At 47.9% G+C, this 20610-nt stretch overlaps 8 protein-coding genes across 8 annotated transcripts; 3 read left to right on the forward strand and 5 right to left on the reverse strand.

The window, feature by feature from the left end:
* Positions 1–15: 15 nt before the first annotated feature.
* On the reverse strand, positions 16–2985 carry N7471_001849 (uncharacterized protein; the record flags this gene model as incomplete). The annotated part of the gene is made up of 10 exons (XM_057274570.1): positions 16–532; positions 594–796; positions 850–1153; positions 1206–1634; positions 1685–1765; positions 1843–1856; positions 1910–2173; positions 2222–2524; positions 2580–2704; positions 2757–2985. 10 exons carry the CDS (start codon positions 2983–2985, stop codon positions 16–18), a joined length of 2469 nt encoding a protein of 822 aa, XP_057142749.1.
* Positions 2986–4016: 1031 nt separating this feature from the next.
* N7471_001850 (CaiB/BaiF CoA transferase family protein) lies at positions 4017–5439 on the reverse strand (the record flags this gene model as incomplete). The annotated part of the gene is made up of 5 exons (XM_057274571.1): positions 4017–4159; positions 4219–4893; positions 4957–5054; positions 5110–5285; positions 5350–5439. The coding sequence occupies 5 exons, from the start codon at positions 5437–5439 to the stop codon at positions 4017–4019; spliced, it is 1182 nt and encodes a 393-aa protein (XP_057142750.1).
* A 568-nt stretch (positions 5440–6007) lies between these two features.
* N7471_001851 (acyl-CoA dehydrogenase family protein) lies at positions 6008–7342 on the reverse strand (the record flags this gene model as incomplete). Its single annotated transcript, XM_057274572.1, has 2 exons — positions 6008–7276; positions 7325–7342. The coding sequence occupies 2 exons, from the start codon at positions 7340–7342 to the stop codon at positions 6008–6010; spliced, it is 1287 nt and encodes a 428-aa protein (XP_057142751.1).
* Positions 7343–7964: 622 nt separating this feature from the next.
* N7471_001852 (NAD(P)-dependent alcohol dehydrogenase) lies at positions 7965–9014 on the reverse strand (the record flags this gene model as incomplete). Its single annotated transcript, XM_057274573.1, has 2 exons — positions 7965–8677; positions 8732–9014. The coding sequence occupies 2 exons, from the start codon at positions 9012–9014 to the stop codon at positions 7965–7967; spliced, it is 996 nt and encodes a 331-aa protein (XP_057142752.1).
* Positions 9015–12107: 3093 nt separating this feature from the next.
* Positions 12108–13064, forward strand: N7471_001853 (uncharacterized protein; the record flags this gene model as incomplete). The annotated part of the gene is made up of 1 exon (XM_057274574.1): positions 12108–13064. One exon carries the CDS (start codon positions 12108–12110, stop codon positions 13062–13064), a length of 957 nt encoding a protein of 318 aa, XP_057142753.1.
* A 1723-nt stretch (positions 13065–14787) lies between these two features.
* N7471_001854 (uncharacterized protein) lies at positions 14788–15072 on the forward strand (the record flags this gene model as incomplete). The annotated part of the gene is made up of 2 exons (XM_057274575.1): positions 14788–14827; positions 14882–15072. The coding sequence occupies 2 exons, from the start codon at positions 14788–14790 to the stop codon at positions 15070–15072; spliced, it is 231 nt and encodes a 76-aa protein (XP_057142754.1).
* An 872-nt stretch (positions 15073–15944) lies between these two features.
* Positions 15945–17567, forward strand: N7471_001855 (sugar porter family MFS transporter; the record flags this gene model as incomplete). Its single annotated transcript, XM_057274576.1, has 2 exons — positions 15945–16155; positions 16210–17567. The coding sequence occupies 2 exons, from the start codon at positions 15945–15947 to the stop codon at positions 17565–17567; spliced, it is 1569 nt and encodes a 522-aa protein (XP_057142755.1).
* Positions 17568–18945: 1378 nt separating this feature from the next.
* N7471_001856 (prolyl hydroxylase family protein) lies at positions 18946–20491 on the reverse strand (the record flags this gene model as incomplete). The annotated part of the gene is made up of 2 exons (XM_057274577.1): positions 20171–20491; positions 18946–20117 (listed from the first exon to the last, which is right to left on the reverse strand). Exons 1-2 carry the CDS (start codon positions 20451–20453, stop codon positions 18946–18948), a joined length of 1455 nt encoding a protein of 484 aa, XP_057142756.1. The 5' UTR covers positions 20454–20491.
* Positions 20492–20610: the final 119 nt, after the last annotated feature.

Genomic DNA, 20610 nt, shown 5'->3' on the forward strand with positions numbered 1-20610 from the left:
GTCAACGACAGATGGCTACTTCTCTTCCTCGTGAGCATGCTTTTGGAGGAACAAAGCTTTCATCGAAGGATAGGTGCGCACTTCGAGATCCTCGGATAAAGCAGAGGTTCCCTCTTTGTTCCCAATTTCATACTGAATTAACTGTGGTGTCCTGCCCCGGGCACGTTTAGCAAACCAAATTGCGTGGACCCAGTCAATGGAAACTTCGAAGCCTTCTCCTTGGTCATGAATCAAAATTGTCGCACCATCCTCACTGTCGAATCGACGGTCAATGTCGATCCGTTCCTCCTCACCCCATGATCCACCGAGCTTGGAATTGAAAATGATTTGACCTTGAGCTCGGCGAATAGAGATATGGAAGATAGTATCGTTCTCCGCATCCATGATTGAAATTTGGGTCATGTCGATGCCATCGTCGGGTTTGACAGGATCGACGCTCGACGACTCGATGAGAATGACACTGTCGGCCTTGAGAGTCTGCTGGAATTTAAGACTGCCATGTAGTGGTAGATTCGCTCTTGGTCGTCTCGGTCTGATTCGAGTTAGCGATCATGTTTTCATATCTAACCCCATTTATAGAATTGGAAACCTACCGGGGAGCCGGTGGGTCAGTCTTCGGCTGCTTCAGCTCTGGATCCAGCGCTCCATCAGCACCGCCTGTGATGGTAGGCTCTTTCTTGAAGTTTTCGAAGGCTGGTGGAATAGCGGGGTTGGTGAAGTGCTTGGTGTCATTGCTGCTGCCAATGATTTCTAGCTCCAGCTTCTCAACCTCGTAGCGGGGTAATTCTTTCTCGTTCTGCGAAAAGGTCAACAATTTTCATACAACGGAGGCAAGGGCTTATGGCTTGCCTTGAATACCCGCCAGTATGCGCGCCTTCGTATATACGCCAAAACCTCGTCGCGAGTCAAGGACTTCAGTTTGCGTCCACCCCTGAGAAGCTTGTAAAGAACAGGAGTAATTGGGATGTAAGCGGTTGACTTGACGCGCGATTTTTGTCCTTTTGTGCAGTTCCCGCAGACCGAAGAGCCATCCAACTCGGGCTTTTGACTGAAGTTATAAACCTCGGAGATCAAGTCTGTCAGTGGGGTTTGTATGCCGTCCTCTTGGGCGAGATACAATTTGACCCAGAAAGGCCGCCCTCCCAATGCGTATCTAAATTAACCGTCATTAGCTGACTCTGAAGTTCTTCTTAAAGGCAATGTACTTCAAGAACCGAACACTGAAGGCGAAGTCGGTAATTTTGAGCCCACCGTCAATTGCCTCAACGCCCTCTGGGGTTGGAGCTTTAGGGTCCAATACCAAATCACGCGACACACCATATAATCTATTGATAATGGTGGTGATATTATCTTTGAACAGAACTTGGTTGAGTGTTCCGTCCTCCTGGCGGTATTTAGTCTCCCATCGTGGCAGTTCGGGATAAGAATATCCCAGATTGGAGGGAAATCTAATTCCTTCAGGCGTCCAATAGTTTCCTTCAGCATCACGTCTGAATGGCTGAAGAGGCGTGTTCCCATTCACGATGTGCTCTTTGCCAAATGAATCACGGATGGTAGCATTGTCGGCAGGAATGTTATCCATCCACTTGTCCGGGTTGAGAGCTTGCCAGATTGCGAAAAGACGATCGATGTTGCTGCAAGCAATTGTTAGGTATTTCTAGCTGGCCGAAGAAGGTATACTTACCAATGGTGCAAGAAGAACAGCGGGTCAAAAGAGGCAACTGGTACATTTCCCATATGTCCTGCAGCACCTGTCCAGCCATGACTTTGAAACAATGTTGTTAGTGTTTGATGCGACTGAGAGTAGCATATTTTGATGACATTCTAGGGTGGAGTACTTACACATTGTTGTGGATCTATTTTCTGGTCAGTTCTTGTTCAGTTCCTGAGCTGTGATATATGTACTCACATATTCTATGTTCAAGTCTTCATCAACGTTTTGATCTTTCGAGGTTGGATTTGTGCTTGCAAAGGTAGTGTAGTCCATGGGCACGGTAAGCAGTCGATACACCATTTCAGCTGCAGGACCATGGTTCTTGTCGTTATATCCTTCGTGAGAATTGAAAGCGTCTGCCACTTTGCGGTTATTGACTACACCGTGGCGCCAGCCCTGACTGGTTGGATTCTGGTCCTCTTCGTCCGGCCAACGGCTGGTTCCGATTGCATTGCCAAACTGATCAAGTTAGCTCGTTTGTTCCCATTTTGCCTAGACCTAACGTACGTTCTTATAATCTTCCTGTTCGGTGTCGTTTTCCCATGTGTTTTCAGTACCGACGCCCTCACTTCGCATCGGCTTGTCTGTGGGCATGCGAAACTGAAACAGGGGATTGTTGATTCGAACCGATCCGCCCTGAGGCCCAGAAACAGTGATGGTAGGGTATTTTGCCAAGTCAGGGACACGTCCATTTCGTGCCCAGTCCCAGAAGGGAAGACGCCACGATTCGGCTTGTTCACGCCATGAAGCTTGATGGGCTTCCGGAAATTGAGGGATAACCTCCTTGATCATGATGTCATACACGACTTGCTAAGATGAAGTCAGTACCCTTAGACCCTAAGTCTCAGATAAGTGGTCTTCCTACCTCGAAAAGAAGCACATATGGCCTATGCCAAATGGGAAATATCACATGAGAATGGAAGCAGTAGCCATTTTTCATGGGCGCCGGGCTAGGATCATCCCATCGTACAAAGGGTTGTCCATGAATACCTTGTCAAATGCGTGTCAAATTCCGTAAACAGAAGCCCTCCTAAGGACTTACCGGCGACTTGAAAGTAAGACAGTCTTTCTTTAGGGTCCAACTTCTGGAAATTGTCCAGAGCCAGGATGAAAAGATCCACCTGCTTTTTGTTCGACTTCTTGCTGCTCCATTCATCGATATCCTGCCGGACAAAGACCTTGCGGTTGATGCCATCATCAGGGTTGGAATCTTTGACCGGAAACCGGGCTTGGATCTGGTAGTACTCGTGCGCAGATGATTCAGATGCCATCTTATCTGCTGCTGAAATTATCGAAATCGTAGAAGCCATACTTCGTCTGGAAGAACTTCTTCTTAATCGCCCGAAGAGGTGCATTCGAAGTTATCAAGGAAAGATTTCCTTTGGGCACCGGGTCGAAGTGAATGTTTTATATTTCTTTTTTTTCACGCCTTGTGAGGGTAAGACAGCAGTCATGGACTACATACAAAGCAATTATTGATCGACTTTGAATGAGACTTTGGGCACATTGGCACACATTGGCACATATGCCGTCTTATCACATTTTAATGCAAGCCTCACACCAGGGCGTAGCTGTCAGCTCTACGAATGACAACGCCTTTTACGACCCCTCGTGCAGCGTAAGGAAATTATTGGCGACGAAACAATACAGGTATTCGCTTCCAGCTAAAATCTGCTGATGCAGTCAGCTTTACAATTGCTACTTTTAGCTATAGGCAGCTGTAACTTCGACTTAGAGAGGGGGACTTGATCAGGCTCGGATCACCAATCAACTGTTGTACGGGATTTTCATTTGGCCTGCATGCTGGCTTGGCAATTGGCACGAACATGGGTTCATTGAATCATTTCAGCTCTCCCAGCTAGCCACAAGTAGTGTAATTCAACACCTCAGCTACGCCAATTCCTGGCTGTCGAACGTGTGGCGACTTTGGTTGGACTCGGTCAATTTTGCTGCCGCATTGTTTGCGTCAGTCACTCAATGCTGCAGCTTGGGTTCTCGAGGCCAAGCGGTCAATCTTGAATATAATATTAATTATTGGCGCAGATCAATCTTTTTGCTTGTTAAAAATTGGGGGAATAAGGAACAAGGGTAATTAAATGTATATACATTGGTCACCAATTGGTAGGATCGTACCTGGATATGACTTGAGATGAGTTGATCAGTACTCCAGTTTTATGCTAGAGTTGGCTAAGAAGATCAAAAAGTGCAAGCTCAGCATCAACAGCTCATATTGAAACGTATCCATAAGCCACCAATGCAAGCTAGTATAAATAGAACTAGAGCATTCCAAAGCTCATGATCATCACACAATACCCTGTTCTCGCATTATCCCTATCTCCTGCGGTGAAAATCCCATTCCCTCGAGTGTAGAATTAGTATGCTCCCCTAGACTTGGCGGCGATCGTCGAATTTCAGGCTTTGTCTCACTAAACTTGACAGGGGTTCCTGAACGATTGCCAGTAACTATCAGTGTATGCAGACTCAGGCCCTTATAAAGAACAAACCTAGTACTCTGATCTCCCCCGACACTAGCGTTTCGTAAGGAAGACTGTAAACCATATCCCTAGCAGCGGTTTGTGGGTGTGAGAACACTTCTTCAATCGTGTTCACAGGTCCATATGGCAATCCACTGCCCTCTAAGACAGCCAGCCAGGCTTTTGTCGGCCTCGCGCCGATGATTGGTTCAAGTATCTCTTTTAGTTCGGTCCGATTTTGGACACGAGAGCTGTTGTCAACAAATCGGGGATCAGTCGCCAAATCCGAGAGTTTCACCAAATGACAAAGAGTTTGAAACTGGCGGTTGTTCGTAGCGCCGAGAACCAGGTAGCCGTCCTTTGTCTTAAAAGCTTGATATGGGACAATACTTGGATGCTCTGTACCCCAACGCTTCGCATGTTCGCCAGCATTCAGCCATGACACCCCCACATTAGAAAGCAACGATACCCCGCTCTCAAATAAGGATGCATCAATTTTTTGGCCTCGACCTGTATCTCTGCGAGCATAAAGCGCGGCGAGAATCGCCCCGTGCAGATATAGACCGGTGCTCATATCAATGAGACCGAGACCAGGTCGTGTTGGGGTTCCATTGCGCTCGCCAGTGATGTGTAGCATGCCTGCTTCGGCTGCGGCAATGGCGTCATAACCTGCACGATGGGAATATGGACCACTAGGGCCATATCCTATATGGAAGTCAGGAATATATACTCACGGTGAATATGGATTCGTGATGATCGAGGACTGACCAGAGACGCTTGCATATATGATCAATGGATTTATTTCTCGTAGCTTTTCGTACCCAATGCCCATCTTATCCATCTTTCCTGGAACAAAATTTTCCACTCTGTGATATTTCAGTACGGGATATTTTTAGGTTGAGATTGAGTGGGATTACTGACACCACGTCGGCATTTTTGACAAGCCGAAAAAGGATTTCCCGGCCTTTCTCTTGTTTGAGATTCAAGGTGAGAGACAGCTTGTTCCGATTGATCGCGCAAAAATATGCGGACATGTCTTTGCCAGTGGTTTTCCAAATATGTTTCTCGTCTGCCGTTCGCCATAAGCGAGTGTCATCCTATACACATGGTGAGTATCTAATCTACCCAAACAGGACGGAAGAAAGATAGCCAAAAACATACACCCCCTTTAGGGTTTTCAACCTTGAGAACCTCAGCCCCATAATCAGCGAGAATTTGTGTGCAGAATGGTCCCTGATATATGTCAAGCATTGATCACTTTCAAGGTTGTATCAATACCAGAGACTTACTGCGAGGACACGCGTCAAGTCAAGAATTCGAATTCCCGACAAGGGACTCTTCGCATGTGTTGAAGTCCTCCTAAAGAATTGAGAATGATTCCCTAAACAATATGATGCTGAATGGATCCGATCTTTGCGATGCTCCAACACTTGCGTGGTAGTCCCAACTAAAGGACAGCCTTTGAGAACAGTTCTAGTTGTTGCCATACCTGCTCTTTAAATGTTTTCAGAGTAGTAATAGGATGGCAGGGTACTGTAGAGTGAAAAATGAAATGAAATCCTTTTTTCAAGTGGTGAGCTTACCCCCGCACATAATTAACGATATATACAGATATCCCCGCTTCCAAGGCTATCGAGATGTTCCGCGGTATATAGGCACAGAGGGGGCAGGTTGCCGAAATTGTATAGCAAAGCACCGAAATTCACCGACAGACAAAACCCTAAGCAAATATATACAGGAAAGCAGTGTTAGGTCTTGCACGGCTCTTGCTTAATCGAAAACTTTGCAGATTCATAAATTCGAGTCTAGTAAAAATGACTTAATATGACTTTGGGAGACCAAGCACCCGTTCCCCTATGTAGTTCAGAATCATTTCCCTACTAACAGGTGCAATGCGAGGAATGAACACTTCCCGAAGATATCGTTCAACATGATATTCTTTCGCATATCCCATCCCGCCATGTGTTAGTATGGCTCGCTCACAAGCCTCAAAGGCTGCCTCTGCAGCCAGATATTTCCCAGCATTAGCATACTCCCCACCGGTGTAGCCCTGGTCGTAAAGCCGAGCAGCCTGGTAGATCATCATACGCGCCGCCTCCAGTTTTATCCAGCTATCCGCAAGGGGATGCTGGATTCCCTGGTTCTGACCGATCGGTCGCCCAAATACATGCCGGTCATTGGAATACAAGGCCGCACGACGCAAGGCAGCAAACCCCAGCCCGAGAGCCTCTGCGCCGATCAAAATCCTTTCCGCATTCATCCCATGAAGAATCATTCGAAACCCTTCATTTTCTTCTCCTACACGGTCCTCCATTGAGACATGCCAGTTATCGAAGAAAAGGGAATTGGTGTCAACGGCAGCCCGACCCATCTTGGGAATTTCAGTAATTTGGACCTGAGGAACTTGTAGGTCTGTGTAGAAAAGTGACAGGCCCTGTGATGGCTTTTTCACTCGGTCGCGTGGTGTCGTGCGCACAAGAATGAGGATCTTGTCAGCCCGCTGCGCAGTGGAAATCCAGACCTTTTGTCCCGACAGCACATAGCTATCTCCCGACCGGCGTGCTGTTGCTTGCAGTTGCAGAGTATCTAAGCCGGCATTGGGCTCAGTGACTCCAAAGCAGGCCTTGTGGCGACCAGCAATGAGCGGAGTGAGCCACCGTTCTTTCTGCTCCTCGGTCGCATACTTGGCAACTGGCTCAAGGCCAAAGATATTCATATGGATAGACGAGGCACCTGTCATGCCTGCCCCTGATTCCGCAATAGTCTGCATCATCACTGCTGCTTCCGAAATGCCAAGTTCCGAGCCTCCATATCGCTGTGGCAGGCAGATACCCAACCAGCCCTGGCGTGCCAATGCCTCGTAGAGTTCGGTTGGAAATTGATGCGACTCGTCTATCTGGGCCCAGTAACTGTCCGGGAAATCTAAACATATTTTGGAAATGGCTTCTCGCACCGTTCGCTGGGACTCGGATAGATCGGGATCCTGGCTTTGAAGAAACTCGGTCGCACGCGCGTGTAATGATCGTGATCGGATGCAGCGTGACACACTCCTCGCTTTAAGAGGTAGCAATTGAGGGATTCGCGGAATCTACACGGGGATGTTAGAAAGGGATTTAGACCGGATAAGTCTCCGTACGTATGTCAGAACTGCCATGTCGAAAGAATTTGCTATGAAAACATACTAGGACTAAAATCCAGCATCAACATGGCCTTTTGACACCAAAGCCCACGGTGCGGGGGATGCAGACCGAGGATGTTCAGAAATCGCCGAAAAACAGCGAAGGGACAAGAAAGAGGGGTTCGTAGACGAAAAGTCTTTTGATTCGTATGCCAATGTTACTCATTTGAAGTTGATATGGGTAGATCCCCAAGTGCAACCTGGTAGTCGCAGTTGCAGGTGCAAGTGGAAGATATTCTCAGTCACAGGGAATTTTCTGACCTTGTTTCCTATGGTGTGTACCTACATAGGTAGCCCTGGAGCATGCTTCAGCTGATGGCGTCGTAACCTGTACGATTAAGACACATGTGCAGCCAGTTCCTTCCTATATTCGGTTTGTTTACATTGCTCCTTCCTATTCTCGGTTTTTTTATACCCAGGGCTCCTTCCTCCGAGAACCCGATCGCAGCGGGGATGAAGGATCACAAAATACCACGCATATACTCTTTTAATTTGAAAGAACTGGCAGGTAATAATATTTATGAATTTTCTGCTAATAGGGTGAATATAATACATGCTGACTATTAAGAGCCTCTCTATCGATGCTCATAATCATCGTTTACTCCCGAACCAGAACACCGCGGTATCTCATCTTTCCATCACGCAGAGTCTGCATAGCAGCCTCGACACCATCTCTGGTCAAGGGGAAGGTCATGGTAGTCGGGGTAATCTTCTTATCGGCAGCGAACTCAACCAATGTGCGTAGACTCTTGCGCGACGCAACAAGCGAACCCTGGATACGGATGCCCTTAACATTCATGAACAGAAGGGGAACGGGCGAGGGAGCAAAGTCGACAGTGAGGGGGTAGATTGAGCCGTGCACATCCATAAGCGGGATGAGGCTGGAGTAGTCGACGTTGGCACTGCCGCAGAGCAGAAGGTGGTTCACAGGCTTGAAGTCCTTAATTTCCTCACCCTTACGGAATACGTGGTACTCGGACGCGCCGAACCCGAAGGCCTCCTCACGCTTCGCCTCTGAGCTGGACAAAACAACGACGTGGCAGCCCATCGCCGAGGCGAGCTTGATAGCCAGGTGGCCCAGACCACCGATGCCCATGATCGCCACGCGGTCCGTCGGCTTGACGCCGTACTCTGTGAGACAGGTCCAGACGGTGGCGCCGGCGCACATCAAGGGCGCGGCATCGGCGGAGTCATAGCCATCCGGGATGGGGACGACGCATCCGGCGTCCCAAACGATACCGCCACTAAACGAGCCCAAGTCGTGGTTGTGTGAGCCATATTCCTTCTTATTCTCGCAGTATTGGTCCCAGCCTGGTTACTATTAGCATGTTGTTGATCTTGTTTTTTTTTTTTTGGAATTCGTACCCGTCAAGCACTTGTTACAGTTTCCACACACGTAGTGTGTGTATCCGTATCCGACACGCGCTCCAACCTTGACATTGGTGACGTCCCGGCCGAGCTGGCGAACGATACCGACACCCTCGTGGCCGAGAGCCATGCCGGAAGAGAGGTAGTGCTCGTCTGTGCCACAGAGACCGGAGTGTGTTGTCTCGATGTAGACCTCGTTGGGCTGTAGGGTGCGGGTGGTCTTGTCGGCCACGATCTTGCCCTCCTTGGAGCCGCGGAAAACCTCAAAAGTGACGCTCATTATGACGGTGCGTAGAAGTGATTTTGCGGGAAAACGAAGTAGTGTAGTGTGGGATAAGAGGACAAGACAGATGGCACTCCTTTTAAATCAAATAGCTTTTCCAACTTCCAAGTTTTACATGTCTGGGATTTATCATCATCTGGCCCCTAAGCTGTGCTGTTTCCCGTCAGTTCTCAACACGACAGTACCAATGAAGTCTCTGCTAGGTGTGGATCAGACGATGACCAAACGTATTAAAGTTGTTCTAGAGAATTCTGCAGCACGTTGTGTAGATCGGCTACTAGCCATCGAGCCTAATCACTGCCATTGCCGAGGCATCCGGCCGTCTTCTGGAAGGTCTGTGGAACTCGTCTGGAAATTTTATGTTAAGCTAAACCACAGAGGGTGATCCTCCGAGTGAAGTCTCCACCAAAACCAGATATTTGACATGGCGCAAGCGGTGGAATTCCTCCGAAGTCAAAGCTTGTCGGAGACTTTTGACCTTGGGTCGGGTTTTACTCGGGATAGATATTATCATCTAGTATATCTATTATAATCATTATTCTATTCAATAATTGTGCTGATGATTGATACCTTGGTGGAATGACAACGAATTTCGCTAACCTTAAAATTGTCCCGAGTCCACGGAAAACTCGGTGCTTAGCCTAAATTATTTAGTGATGTCATATACCTTCTCAGTACGGACTACAGCTTGTGGGAACGTCTTACAGTATGGATTATTACGGGCATAGCTAATTGAGTACTTGAGTGTGTTTTTTTCTAAAACTACAGAAGATGTAGAACAAAAAGGGGTTTTTGGCTTAACATATTTCAAGTCAGACATATGTCGGCGCTGAATATTCCTCGGGCGCGCTAGTAAGATTGAGATCCTCTTTTGTCGACAGATAGGTACATCATACGATTCTCCTTTGATGATCGCCCTTGGTAGATGATTTCCACTCCTGCCCCCACTAAGCGCGGATATTGTCGCGGGTGTGCGCGTTTTCCCTTATAGGCAGAGGGCGGAAGGGATACCTAAAACCCTAAAAACCCTAAGCTTTTTCCTGGCCTTGCCGTATCCTTAGCCGGCCAATTTGCTGCGTCATTTCTTAGGTTGTCCTAATGTCCAATTATCCATTGGAGACAAAGCGCAATCCCCTTCGCTTGGACTCGGTGGCCGCGTGTAATATGGCGTGCATGATCGTTTGAGTAGATATATTCCTGAGTTCTTGGATTGTCCCTAGGGCTGACGTGCTATCACACAGGATCGTAGGGGATGTTGAATCCTCATTTATTGCTTGGTCGCTATTATATCGGCTTGTAAATTGAGCAGAGGGTGTAGAAACTGCTGATAAGCGTAGCGATATAAACAGACTAGTTACCGATTTAGCGGTCCCACGTAGATTTGTTGGAAGTCTATCATCTCCAGGTCGTCATCGAGCGCGATAATGGGAGCGCCTAAGTGCCCGTAACGTCTGGAGGTAGTCCGGCATCCGAGTAAACGACAACGTCGGACTTCGACCGTACAGCCCCGGCCCGCCTGTTGCCACTTCTCGGTCCGAACTGATCTCGACCTCGCTGAAAGCCTCCTGTCCCTATCGTGGGAGTGGTCTTAAGTCGATCGTCTCCAGTTTGGCTAACCTAACTTGATAGGTTTCCACCACATAGTGCTCATTTCCATAGGGAATGCGCACGTCATGAACAAAAATGGAAGGGCTGGGAAACTGGGTAAACTTATATATTATGACAAAGAGTATCATTGTAAAAAGGTAAGTTGCGACCGACACTAGATAGCTGCTTTTATATACACTGGCACGTATACGCACTGAATAACAAGGAACGATACTACGTCGTTCATACGTACAGTGACGGCTAGGCTTCCGCAGAGCCCACAATAGGCTTTAGACATTTTTTTTGCTCCCACGGCCTATCATGGGGGCCTATTAGGGGCCTATTCCTTGATAAGTAGTGTAAATATACTATTTCCCTATAACTTTATAATTGATATTTTTTTACCTATAATCTTTTAGTAATTCTCTTATAGCTTTTACTCTAGATATCTCAATAAAACCCTAAAAATTATAGGAACCGCTAAGAGGAGTCTATTTTTCAAACGAGACGCGCTCCTTGGCTTGTCTACACAACTTGGGCGCTAAAACTGGGGCTATGCTACTGCTGGCACGAAGGGGGGTCTGAGGGTGGTCTCCTGAGCTGAAAAACTACCATGCGGGGAAAGGATCAACCGTTGGCGCTATCGCCGCAATGCATCATTACACTGGCGGCGTCTCGGTACCCTGAAACGTCACGCATGCCCGCATTGCGAATTTCATGAGCCGCGGGAGAAGCTCTTAGCAAACCAGTGGTCTGAGACTCCCCATGCTGAATCCCCTGGATAAGTAATAATATCGTTTCAATCAAAATACTCATGTATTGGCCTTGTGATACCGCAACATCTATGGAGTAAGTTGCGGCTGATGATTTTGATATCAATGTAACAGACCACCAAAACACGCCTTTAACAGTGACTGCAAGACACGGCAATTTTTCACTAGCAAAGCAAATGTTGGGCTAGCATGGCTTGGAGATGGATTCAAAGAAACTATTTGGAACGAGTGCTCTTGCCCAAGCAGCGGCATGGGGACACAACGCAATTGTTGGCCTGCTTCTCAAACACAGTGATGGATGTGAATTTCAAACATGGTCGCTTGGATTGCAAACATGGATTAAAAACAAGTATATCTGAAACGCAGCCAAATGCAGAAGGTGAAGGATGGGACGATCTTAGAGAAGGTTTGGCAATGATGTCAGCGCTGTTCTGGCCCAACGGTAGCTGCCCGAGTGGAGTCAGTGGCTCAACTCTAAATGCACTAATTACCCTCATTGGATTTTAGCCTCAAACCCACCTCCACAGCGATCGACCGTTCAAAATTCGCCCCTTTCGCCCCTGCCCCCATTCTTCTCAGGGATTAAACTCCAAGTTCAACTCCTCACCATGCCCATTTTCCTATTTCCTATGAACGGCTTCGGCCCACAGCGCAGCTCATCAATTTGAGCATCTTCAACTCGAGTGTCTTGCTACACTCATCGCTGGCTCGATCTTCACCATTCACCAATATGACAGGTACAGGTGAAACGGGACCTGTCGATGTATCTCGGGCGGTTGCAATGGTAATTGCAGCTCTCTTCGCCCTGGCATGTTGGAACGTACTCCAAATCCTGGTTTCTATTTTCAACACCTTCCAACGCCGTCGCGGTCTTTACTTCTGGAGCATGGTGATCGCCACCCTGGGAATTCTTCTTCACACTCTTTCGACATTCCTTCGCTACTTCGCTCTCGCCCCTAACTTCCCTATGTGTGTTTTGATATGTATCGGCTGGTATGCTATGGTCACTGGCCAGTCTGTGGTGTTATACTCACGACTACATCTGGTCACGAACTATGAGTGCTACACCCGCTGGGTGCTGGGCATGATCATCTTCAACTTTTGTGTTTTGCATATTCCCACCACTGTTCTCTTCCTTGGGATGAATCTTGATGTCAAAAGTTTTGTCCGTCCATTTGATATATACGAGCGTGTTCAATTGGCCGGATTCGCCGCTCAAGAGACGATTATCAGTGGTTTATACATCTGGGAAACCATGACCAGCCTGAGGCCCGTTTTGGCGATGAAGGGCCGTCGCGGTAAGAGAGTTGTTGTCAACCTCATTATCGTCAACGCTCTCGCAGTTCTGTTGGATGCAGCTCTCCTGACGACGGAGTATACGAACCACTTTGACGTGCAGACTACCTTCAAGCCAGTGGCCTACAGTATCAAGTTGATGCTAGAGTTCACGGTACTAAACAGTCTTCTTGTTGTGATCCGCACAAATCCATCGGTTATTGAAGACGTCGAACAACTACATGATGATCTTCGCATCGACTCACGCTGGAGTGGGAAGAACTCCGACAATACTACCGCTTTTGGCACCGATCCAGAAAGGTCTGGTCAAAGTGATCGGGGGTTACAAATATCGCCTGCAAGGTCACATTCCTCTTGGGTTTCGTTTGACCATCACGTCGGGCCCACTTGAGAGGTTTCTACTATCATTTGTTTCAATGTCTTGTGTTTATCAATATACCCCCCATATTCGTCATATTACTTTGGCTTAGCCGTGGTCACCCTTTCTCCGTAAAGAGATCTTTCTAATGAACTCACCGTTAATAGTCTCCTTGTATCCATAATCTAGCTGTTATTGAATTTTAAAATTTCTGCATCAAACCATATGAGTGACGTCCCTAAAACTCCGGTCCCGACATGGCGATCACCTCACATTTTATTCGCTCTCGAGGTCATACTAAAAATGACCCACAGGACCGGGAGCTCGACCCGCACATCGACCCAGCACCGCCTTGTTATTAGACAGCATTTGAAGATGGTATACCAATTAGAACGGGGTAGAGATGATAAGGAGCTTGGTTTGGATAAATCTGGAAAGATCCGTCACCTCCAAAGGCTGATGACACTGCCCCTGGTCTTGCAAAAAACGAGGAGGAAAGCTTTTACTGCAGGGGATTACCTGTCCATGGCAGCCATTCTCTGCACGTTGATCCGGCCGACCTTAGTCCACGTAGTTATCATTTGAGGCACCCAAAGCATGCTATCAAACATGGGAGAAGCGCACCATTTCACAGACCAGGAGATATACCAGCGAGAAATTGGTAGCAAATTCGCTCTGGTTAATGGGTGTTTTACAACTTATAGTGAATATCAATATCTCGCTGTTTTGCCTAATGAAAAGAATCAATATTAACATGTCTCGGATATTGTCTGGCTGCAGAAGCTTGTCCTGCTGGATATCTACCGGCAAATGACATCATCTTGCTACTATTTCCTTACACATAGTGCAGTGCAAGCCATGCCCCGGTCGGTCTCCGCATATTCCGTAACTTTTGGCACGGGCCTTCCCAACCTTGGACCTCCCGAGGTCGGGAAGGATCGGGCGCTGAAACACGGAAACACGAGATAGCCCTTTGTCGGAAGAGGGTCTCAGAACTAACAGAAACAAGAATCTGAGTGGTAGACTAGAATTGCATAGTGATCGGTTCAATTCCTAACTAAAAAGGAGAAAAAAGGAAGTACAAATTGAGGTCAAGAAATGGCGGCAAGTTCTGCGGCTGAAATCCGCCTATCCACGATCCCGTGATTGGGATCGCTTATCTTGCGGCACAATCAAGGTTTAGGGTTGGCCATGGATGTGAGCCAAGATTGACTTTCCGGGGTATATGCCAACCTTGGAAGCTATGTATTCTAAAAGTTCCAAGGTTTTTGTTGGAAGGATAAATGAACATGGGTTACTGCTCGCCTCATATGGAAATATAATGGGCACTTAGCATGGATCTTCCAAGGTTGGAATCAACCAGGAAAATATTTCTTGCCGAGGAGCTAGAGGGTGCAGTCCATGTCACTCGTTGTTGATTTCTTATGTATAGGTTTATGGAATATGACTGTATAGGATATGGGTTTACAGGAATAGACTGATTCTACAATGTTCTGTAAATCAGCATCTGTATACTCTTTGGGAGTGATCCCAACTCGGCGTTCGGCTTCGAGTTCTTGCTTCAGTTGGACGAAGCCCCTGCATAGTCATTACGCAACTAGTTAGACTGCAATAGGTTAATTAAACTCTGATTGATTGATTGTGTTCACCTCTCAGGCATTGTATCTTACCCGGTTGACAGGCCTTACACCTGAAACCAGTATACTATCCTTTCCAAGATCTCGGTTCTTGAAAGGCCTTACACCCCAAAGCAAACATGCCCAAGTACGTCCTGACCGGTGTCCCTGGAAACATTGGTAGCATTGCAGCATCATAAACACTGGAAATTTCCCAACCAGACAGCACTTTAGTGTTTACCATTTCCGATCTCAAAACGCTCCCCGACCATATCATCGAATTATGGAAAGCCAAAGGGGTTGAGGCGGCCCAAACCACATACGACGACGTGAGCAGCCTCGAGCAGGCTTTTGAAGGCGCAGAAGCCGTGAACCTGACATCGACTTGGGCCTTTGGCCGTCGATATGAGCAAGCCGAAACGTGATCAACGCTGCCAAGTCATGCGGTGTCCGACGAATCTGCTATATGTCCTTTGTGGGCGCCGATGACCCCGCTCATGTAAACGACATACCTTTCCTTTCGCGAGACCATAAACAAACCGAGGCTCTCATCATTGCTTCTGGGATGGAATATAACATCCAGCGTGATTACCTTTACATAGATAACATTCCCAACTTTTTCGCTCCCTCTTGGAACTTCTGCGGGGACCAGTTTCATTTCAACCCAGACGGTGCCTAAAAGAATGAGTTTCTCCTAAGGCCCGGGGGCTTTTAAACTCACACGGTGGCCATGGTGCCTGTGTTTCTCGTGAAGACTGTGGTAGAGTACTCGCTGCTCTCCTCCTAGGGAGTGGGGAGCCTAACACTGTGTATAACGTGACGGGCCCGGAAGCTGTGACAAACAAGGAGGTATGCGACTGGATATGCAACACTGTTCGGGTAAAGGGACAGCTTGTCGATATGCCCGACGACGAATTAAGGGAATGGTGGATCAGGCGTGGGCTTCCGTTTCTGTTACGGACCCATCGTTGCTTCCCATGAAACTCTCTCTGTGTGGATGATCTTGTATGCTGTGGTGAGATGGTCGCGCGCGGCTATATAACCAAAACTAGCAACGCTGTTGAAGTTGCTCACAGGACGGAAGCCCGTTTCCTTCCAGGAGGTTTTATTAAAATACTGGGCATGCAGTTTCCGAGTAATATATTGGGGCCCACTTATGAAGACCAGATGAATGCTAATGGGTACTTGGCGTGGATCTTCCAAGGTTGGAATTAAAAAAAAAATATTTCTTGGCATCGCTGCTTTTTTTTAAATTTTTTTTTGACAATTGGAATTGTATAGTAGTTCCTCACTCAATATGGGTTTGAAGCCGTATTTTGGCCTTCGGGGAAATGCCCTTCTCCGCGCCGCCCTCTTCTTGGTCGTATGCCCAACCTTTACTTGCTATGGGTACAACATGGGAGTGACCGGTGGTCTCTTAACGCTCGATGCATTCAATTCGCAATTTCCCCGAATGGACACAATTCATACCCACGGGACACAAAACAAAGAGAACTCACAAATGCAAGGTTGGTCGCCACCTTTAGGGCTTGTTGCTACTCTCTAATCAAATTTTCTAACAGGCACCGTCATCGCCCTCTATACCGTCGGAGGTATCTTTGGCGCCCTATCATGCATCTACCTTGGTGACCTCTGGGGCCGACGTAAGGTGATTTTCATAACCAACTTCGTCAGTATCATCGGCGCCATCCTTATGGCAGCATCTTTCGATTTTGCCCAATTTATCGTCGCGAGACTAGTCCTCGGTTTGGGCATCGGTGGATATGTGGCGACGGTCCCGGTCTGGCAATCTGAAATCTCGCCAGCGCATAAACGAGGATCCAACGTTGTCACTGATGGCATCTTTGTTGGGATTGGTGTGACTCTTGCCCTATGGATTGATTTGGGCTTCTATTTCGTCAAAGACAACTCCGTCTCCTGGCGGTTCCCTCTCGCCTTCCAAATCGTTATGCCGGTTACTACAATGATTTTCATCACAATGCTGCCAGAATCGCCTCGCTGGCTCATCAAGAACGGACAGGTGGAGGAAGGACGCAAAGTACTCGCGGCATTGCTCGATCTCGATGAGCATTCGGATGATGTCAATGAGAACATTCTCAGCATCGAGACATCTCTTGCCTACTGCCCGGGATCATGGATGGACATGTTCAAAAACGGGGAGCAGCGGCTGTTTCACCGCGCATACCTCGCTGCGACGGGCCAGATGTTCCAGCAGATGTGTGGTGTGAATCTGATCACCTATTATGCAACAACTATTTTCCAACAGTACCTTGGAATGGACGCTGTGGACTCTCGGGTCCTCGCTGCTGCAATGACAATGATGCAACCCCTCGGTGGTTACATCGCCTATTTCACCATCGACCGTCTCGGCCGCCGCCCTCTCATGTTGTGGAGTGCCGGAGCCATGGCAATCTGTATGGCAGGCCTCGCTGGCACGACCTCCCCCTCCGCAGCCAATAACACTGGAGCCCTCGCCATGGCCGTGGTCTTCTTGTTCTGCTTCCAATTCATCTTCACAGTTGGCTACTGCGGTCTAACGTTCCTTTACGCCGCGGAAATGGCGCCTCTTCAGGTCCGTGCCGCAGTGAATGCGGTATCCACTGCCACTGTGTGGGCTTTCAGTTTCATGATAGCTCAGGTAACCCCTGTTGGTTTCTCCACGATCGGAAACCGTTACTATATCATCTTCGCCGTTGTCAACGCTGCTATCGTGCCTAGTGTGTATTTCTTTTTCCCCGAGACCAAGGGGCGGTCACTGGAAGAGATCGACGAGATTTTCGCGCAGTCCAAATCTATCTTCGACCCACCTCGTGTAGCTCGCGCTATGCAAAGGCGTGCAATGCAGGTGAGGGAATCTAACTCCGATTGTGGCGATAATGCCGCCAATGACGTTGTTCTCAGTGAAGAGGTCAAGGCGTGAGATAAGTTCGAAGAGTCCGACTGTGGAAAGCATTACTTGGAATGTCCTGGTGAGCTACGGAATTTGTATAATCTTTTTAATTCTTTTGTATAGTCTATTTTTTTTAGCAACTTCATCTGAGTCCATTATCCATCTCTGTTGCAAACCCCAAGCGTTATGTACAGTGGACTTGCCCAAATGGGATTCGGAAACACAGCATTTGCATCCATGACGAGAAAAATCGAGCAGTTCTCTCTGAGCAAGATAAGGAAAATAGATTAATTCTCTCAAGCCATCATGTTCCAATGTATCAGTTCGAGTTAAGGGCAGAAGCTCAATGAAACCAAGACAGTCCGATCGTGTGCCCAGGGGCTCAGTTTCAGCATGGTTACTTACATCCCTCATTGCAGTTGCAGCCAAGAAGATCACATTCTTTTTTTTTTCGTCAAAGATCAAATGGATTTACTCACTTCCTTTCCCGCAAAAAGGGCTTGGCTTCGATCCGTCTGCGCATAGTTTCTTGCAGATTTTAGTGCTCAAGGCATCTGTCGAGCAGTCTCTTGCCCACTCCATGACAACACTCCGCCATTGAAAGGTGCGCTGTTGCAAGGAAGAGGAAGCAGAATAAAGAACTCTGGGTACACCTATAACAAACATCTTGAAGAAAATTTCAACTAAGGAGGTTAGTTGGTGAATAGGCTTGACTCCGGAGAAATGCTTTGTATATACCAATAAATGAACAAGTGTACAATGTCCTGTTGGTGAAGTTTTTCTCTCTTGGTTCCTAGGAAGGTCAAAAGTGATATGATTTCCTTTCATATCAAAGGTAGTCTCTGCTTCTTAATAGGACGGTGTCTCCCCCCTTTGGCCGCTATCTAGGAGATTCGACTACGTATTATCATACCTGAAGGTCCACAGCCCTCTAGAGATGTGATGTCTGATATCATGTTAGAGTTGAAAAATGTCAAAGGTTGTGAATACTACAATTGCCCTGCCAAAGATGGAATGCGATTGTAAATCCTTGCAACCCTCTAAACGCCGATGCCCTGCGATTCCCAATGAGAGCACCCTCGAGGGGTTCATTGGAAGCAAAAAAACTCCATTTCAGAGCGTTGACTGGCATTTCAAGGTACAACATTTACCTATGTTATATAAAGACGCTCAGTGTCATGAGTTCAAGTAAATTGTGACGGGCGCGGAAGGGATGGGCATGGTATTGGCGAACATCATTCTAACACTTCTTATTATTTGATTGAGATCTTCAAGAAAAAGAAAGAAAAAATACATACCTTGTAACTCCTGAGAGCTCTCGTTTCAACCATTAAACACTACCATGACCTTTTTTCAATGGCATTTTGTTGGCAAAAGGCCAATTCTACATAATTCATGTTCTTGATCATCACTCTTCGCAGGGCTTCACATCATACTCTACGTCAGTCCGAATAATGTATTTGGCCCCCTTCCTCACCCCTGTACCTTCATGTAGCAATGCTCCATTCGACTCCCCATGTGGGAATATCGCAACAGCTCCCATCACAGGTCGCACTGGGTATCCATTGAGGGTTCCCTCCCGCGGGGCTGGCATGAAGAACGTCGTCTCTCCGCCCTCAAACTCATCGTTGAGATATAGTAGGAAGGTATACATCGAGCTCTGCTTCCTTTCCTCGGGCGAAGAGTCGTACACGTAGGTGTCATCAGGAAGAATACCAGACGGTGGCCATGCTCCGTCAATGTGACAGCGATATTCAGCTCCGGGAACGTACCTGTACACACGGAAGCGACGATTGATGCCTCGGACCATGCGACCGTTGATTGAGGGTGGCACATAAGGGGAAATGCGCGCCCAAAGCATGTCGTGGAATTTGGTATCAATGATCCAGTAAAAGTTGTGGGCTAGGATGCTGATGTCTCCATCTTCACGAAGGGGCGCGTCCGGCAGGAAATTGACTGATTCACCGGCAGCGATGATCGCCTTGCACTCAGCGGGGGATAGCACATTGAGAGCAAGCCCGAGGCCTGGCACAGCGGGATGTGCGTGGTATGTTATGGAAGGACTGACGGGAGCCAGTGGGACTGCGTTCGGGGCGGTGGTATAGAGGATGGCGGGATGGTGGTTTGGGGGTTTGCGGAGTGGGCCAGGCGTTTGTTCGATGATGCGGAGGGCGGATGGAGACTCGGGCGCCTCGTCCAAAATTGATTTGTCGAGGACCGAGGCATAAACCGGGAGTGCTATCGTCGAGGGGCGGAGGTCCCAGATGGACTGGAAGGCGATGGGATTGGTTGAGTCAACGGCGTTCGTGTTGGTGTCAATCGGGGTGCTGACGCGCAGGATGGCATCAAGGACACCGAGAACTTCCATTTCCTTCACACTGCGCTTATGAGGGACATGATCGTGCGCTTTGGGCTGCGTCGAGAGGCCGCTGACTACATCCAGGTCTCGTACCCAGCGACACAAGGCTCCGATCTTGGGTTGTTCACCACGGATCCTCATCTCAGCGAGCAAGATCTTGGCTTCAATGTATTTCTCGTCCACCAATGCACCGGTTATTCGGGCTGTTAAGTTGGCGCCATCTGTTTAGGGATTAGTTTAGGAAGGTTTGAGTACCTAGGTACAGAGTTCATACCGGCAGTGTTAACACCCGTAGTGCATGTCTGGCGGAAGTCATAGACAGCGACTCGGAGGTCCTTGCATGCCTTTGACTTTGTCAGGCTTGGATATTGTGCAAGCGCCGTGAGCGTCTCGATCGTGATGTCGAGTTCCTCATCTGAGACGACGGCATTGAGATGTGTGGATTCGTGAGGTACGCCATCGGGAGGCGGTGTTAGATTCGGGACTGGCTTTGGAAGCTTTTGTGGAAGGTCGACTTGTGCGTTGCGCTTACGCTTGGCTGCTTTGGACTTGGCCATTGCTTTTATATAAATTTGATGCAAAGTTCAAGTGTTCACAAGTTCACGAGTCTACGAGGCTACGAGTCTTCGAATTCACGGGTATTTTGCCCGAGGACTCCGAACACTGAAATTATGTAAGACACGGAAATTTTCCCCGGGCAAATTGAAACGTTCA

Source organism: Penicillium samsonianum (genome assembly GCF_028829775.1).
Source record: "Penicillium samsonianum strain IBT 33392 chromosome Unknown utg000001l_segment0_segment0, whole genome shotgun sequence".
NCBI lineage: Eukaryota > Fungi > Ascomycota > Eurotiomycetes > Eurotiales > Aspergillaceae > Penicillium > Penicillium samsonianum.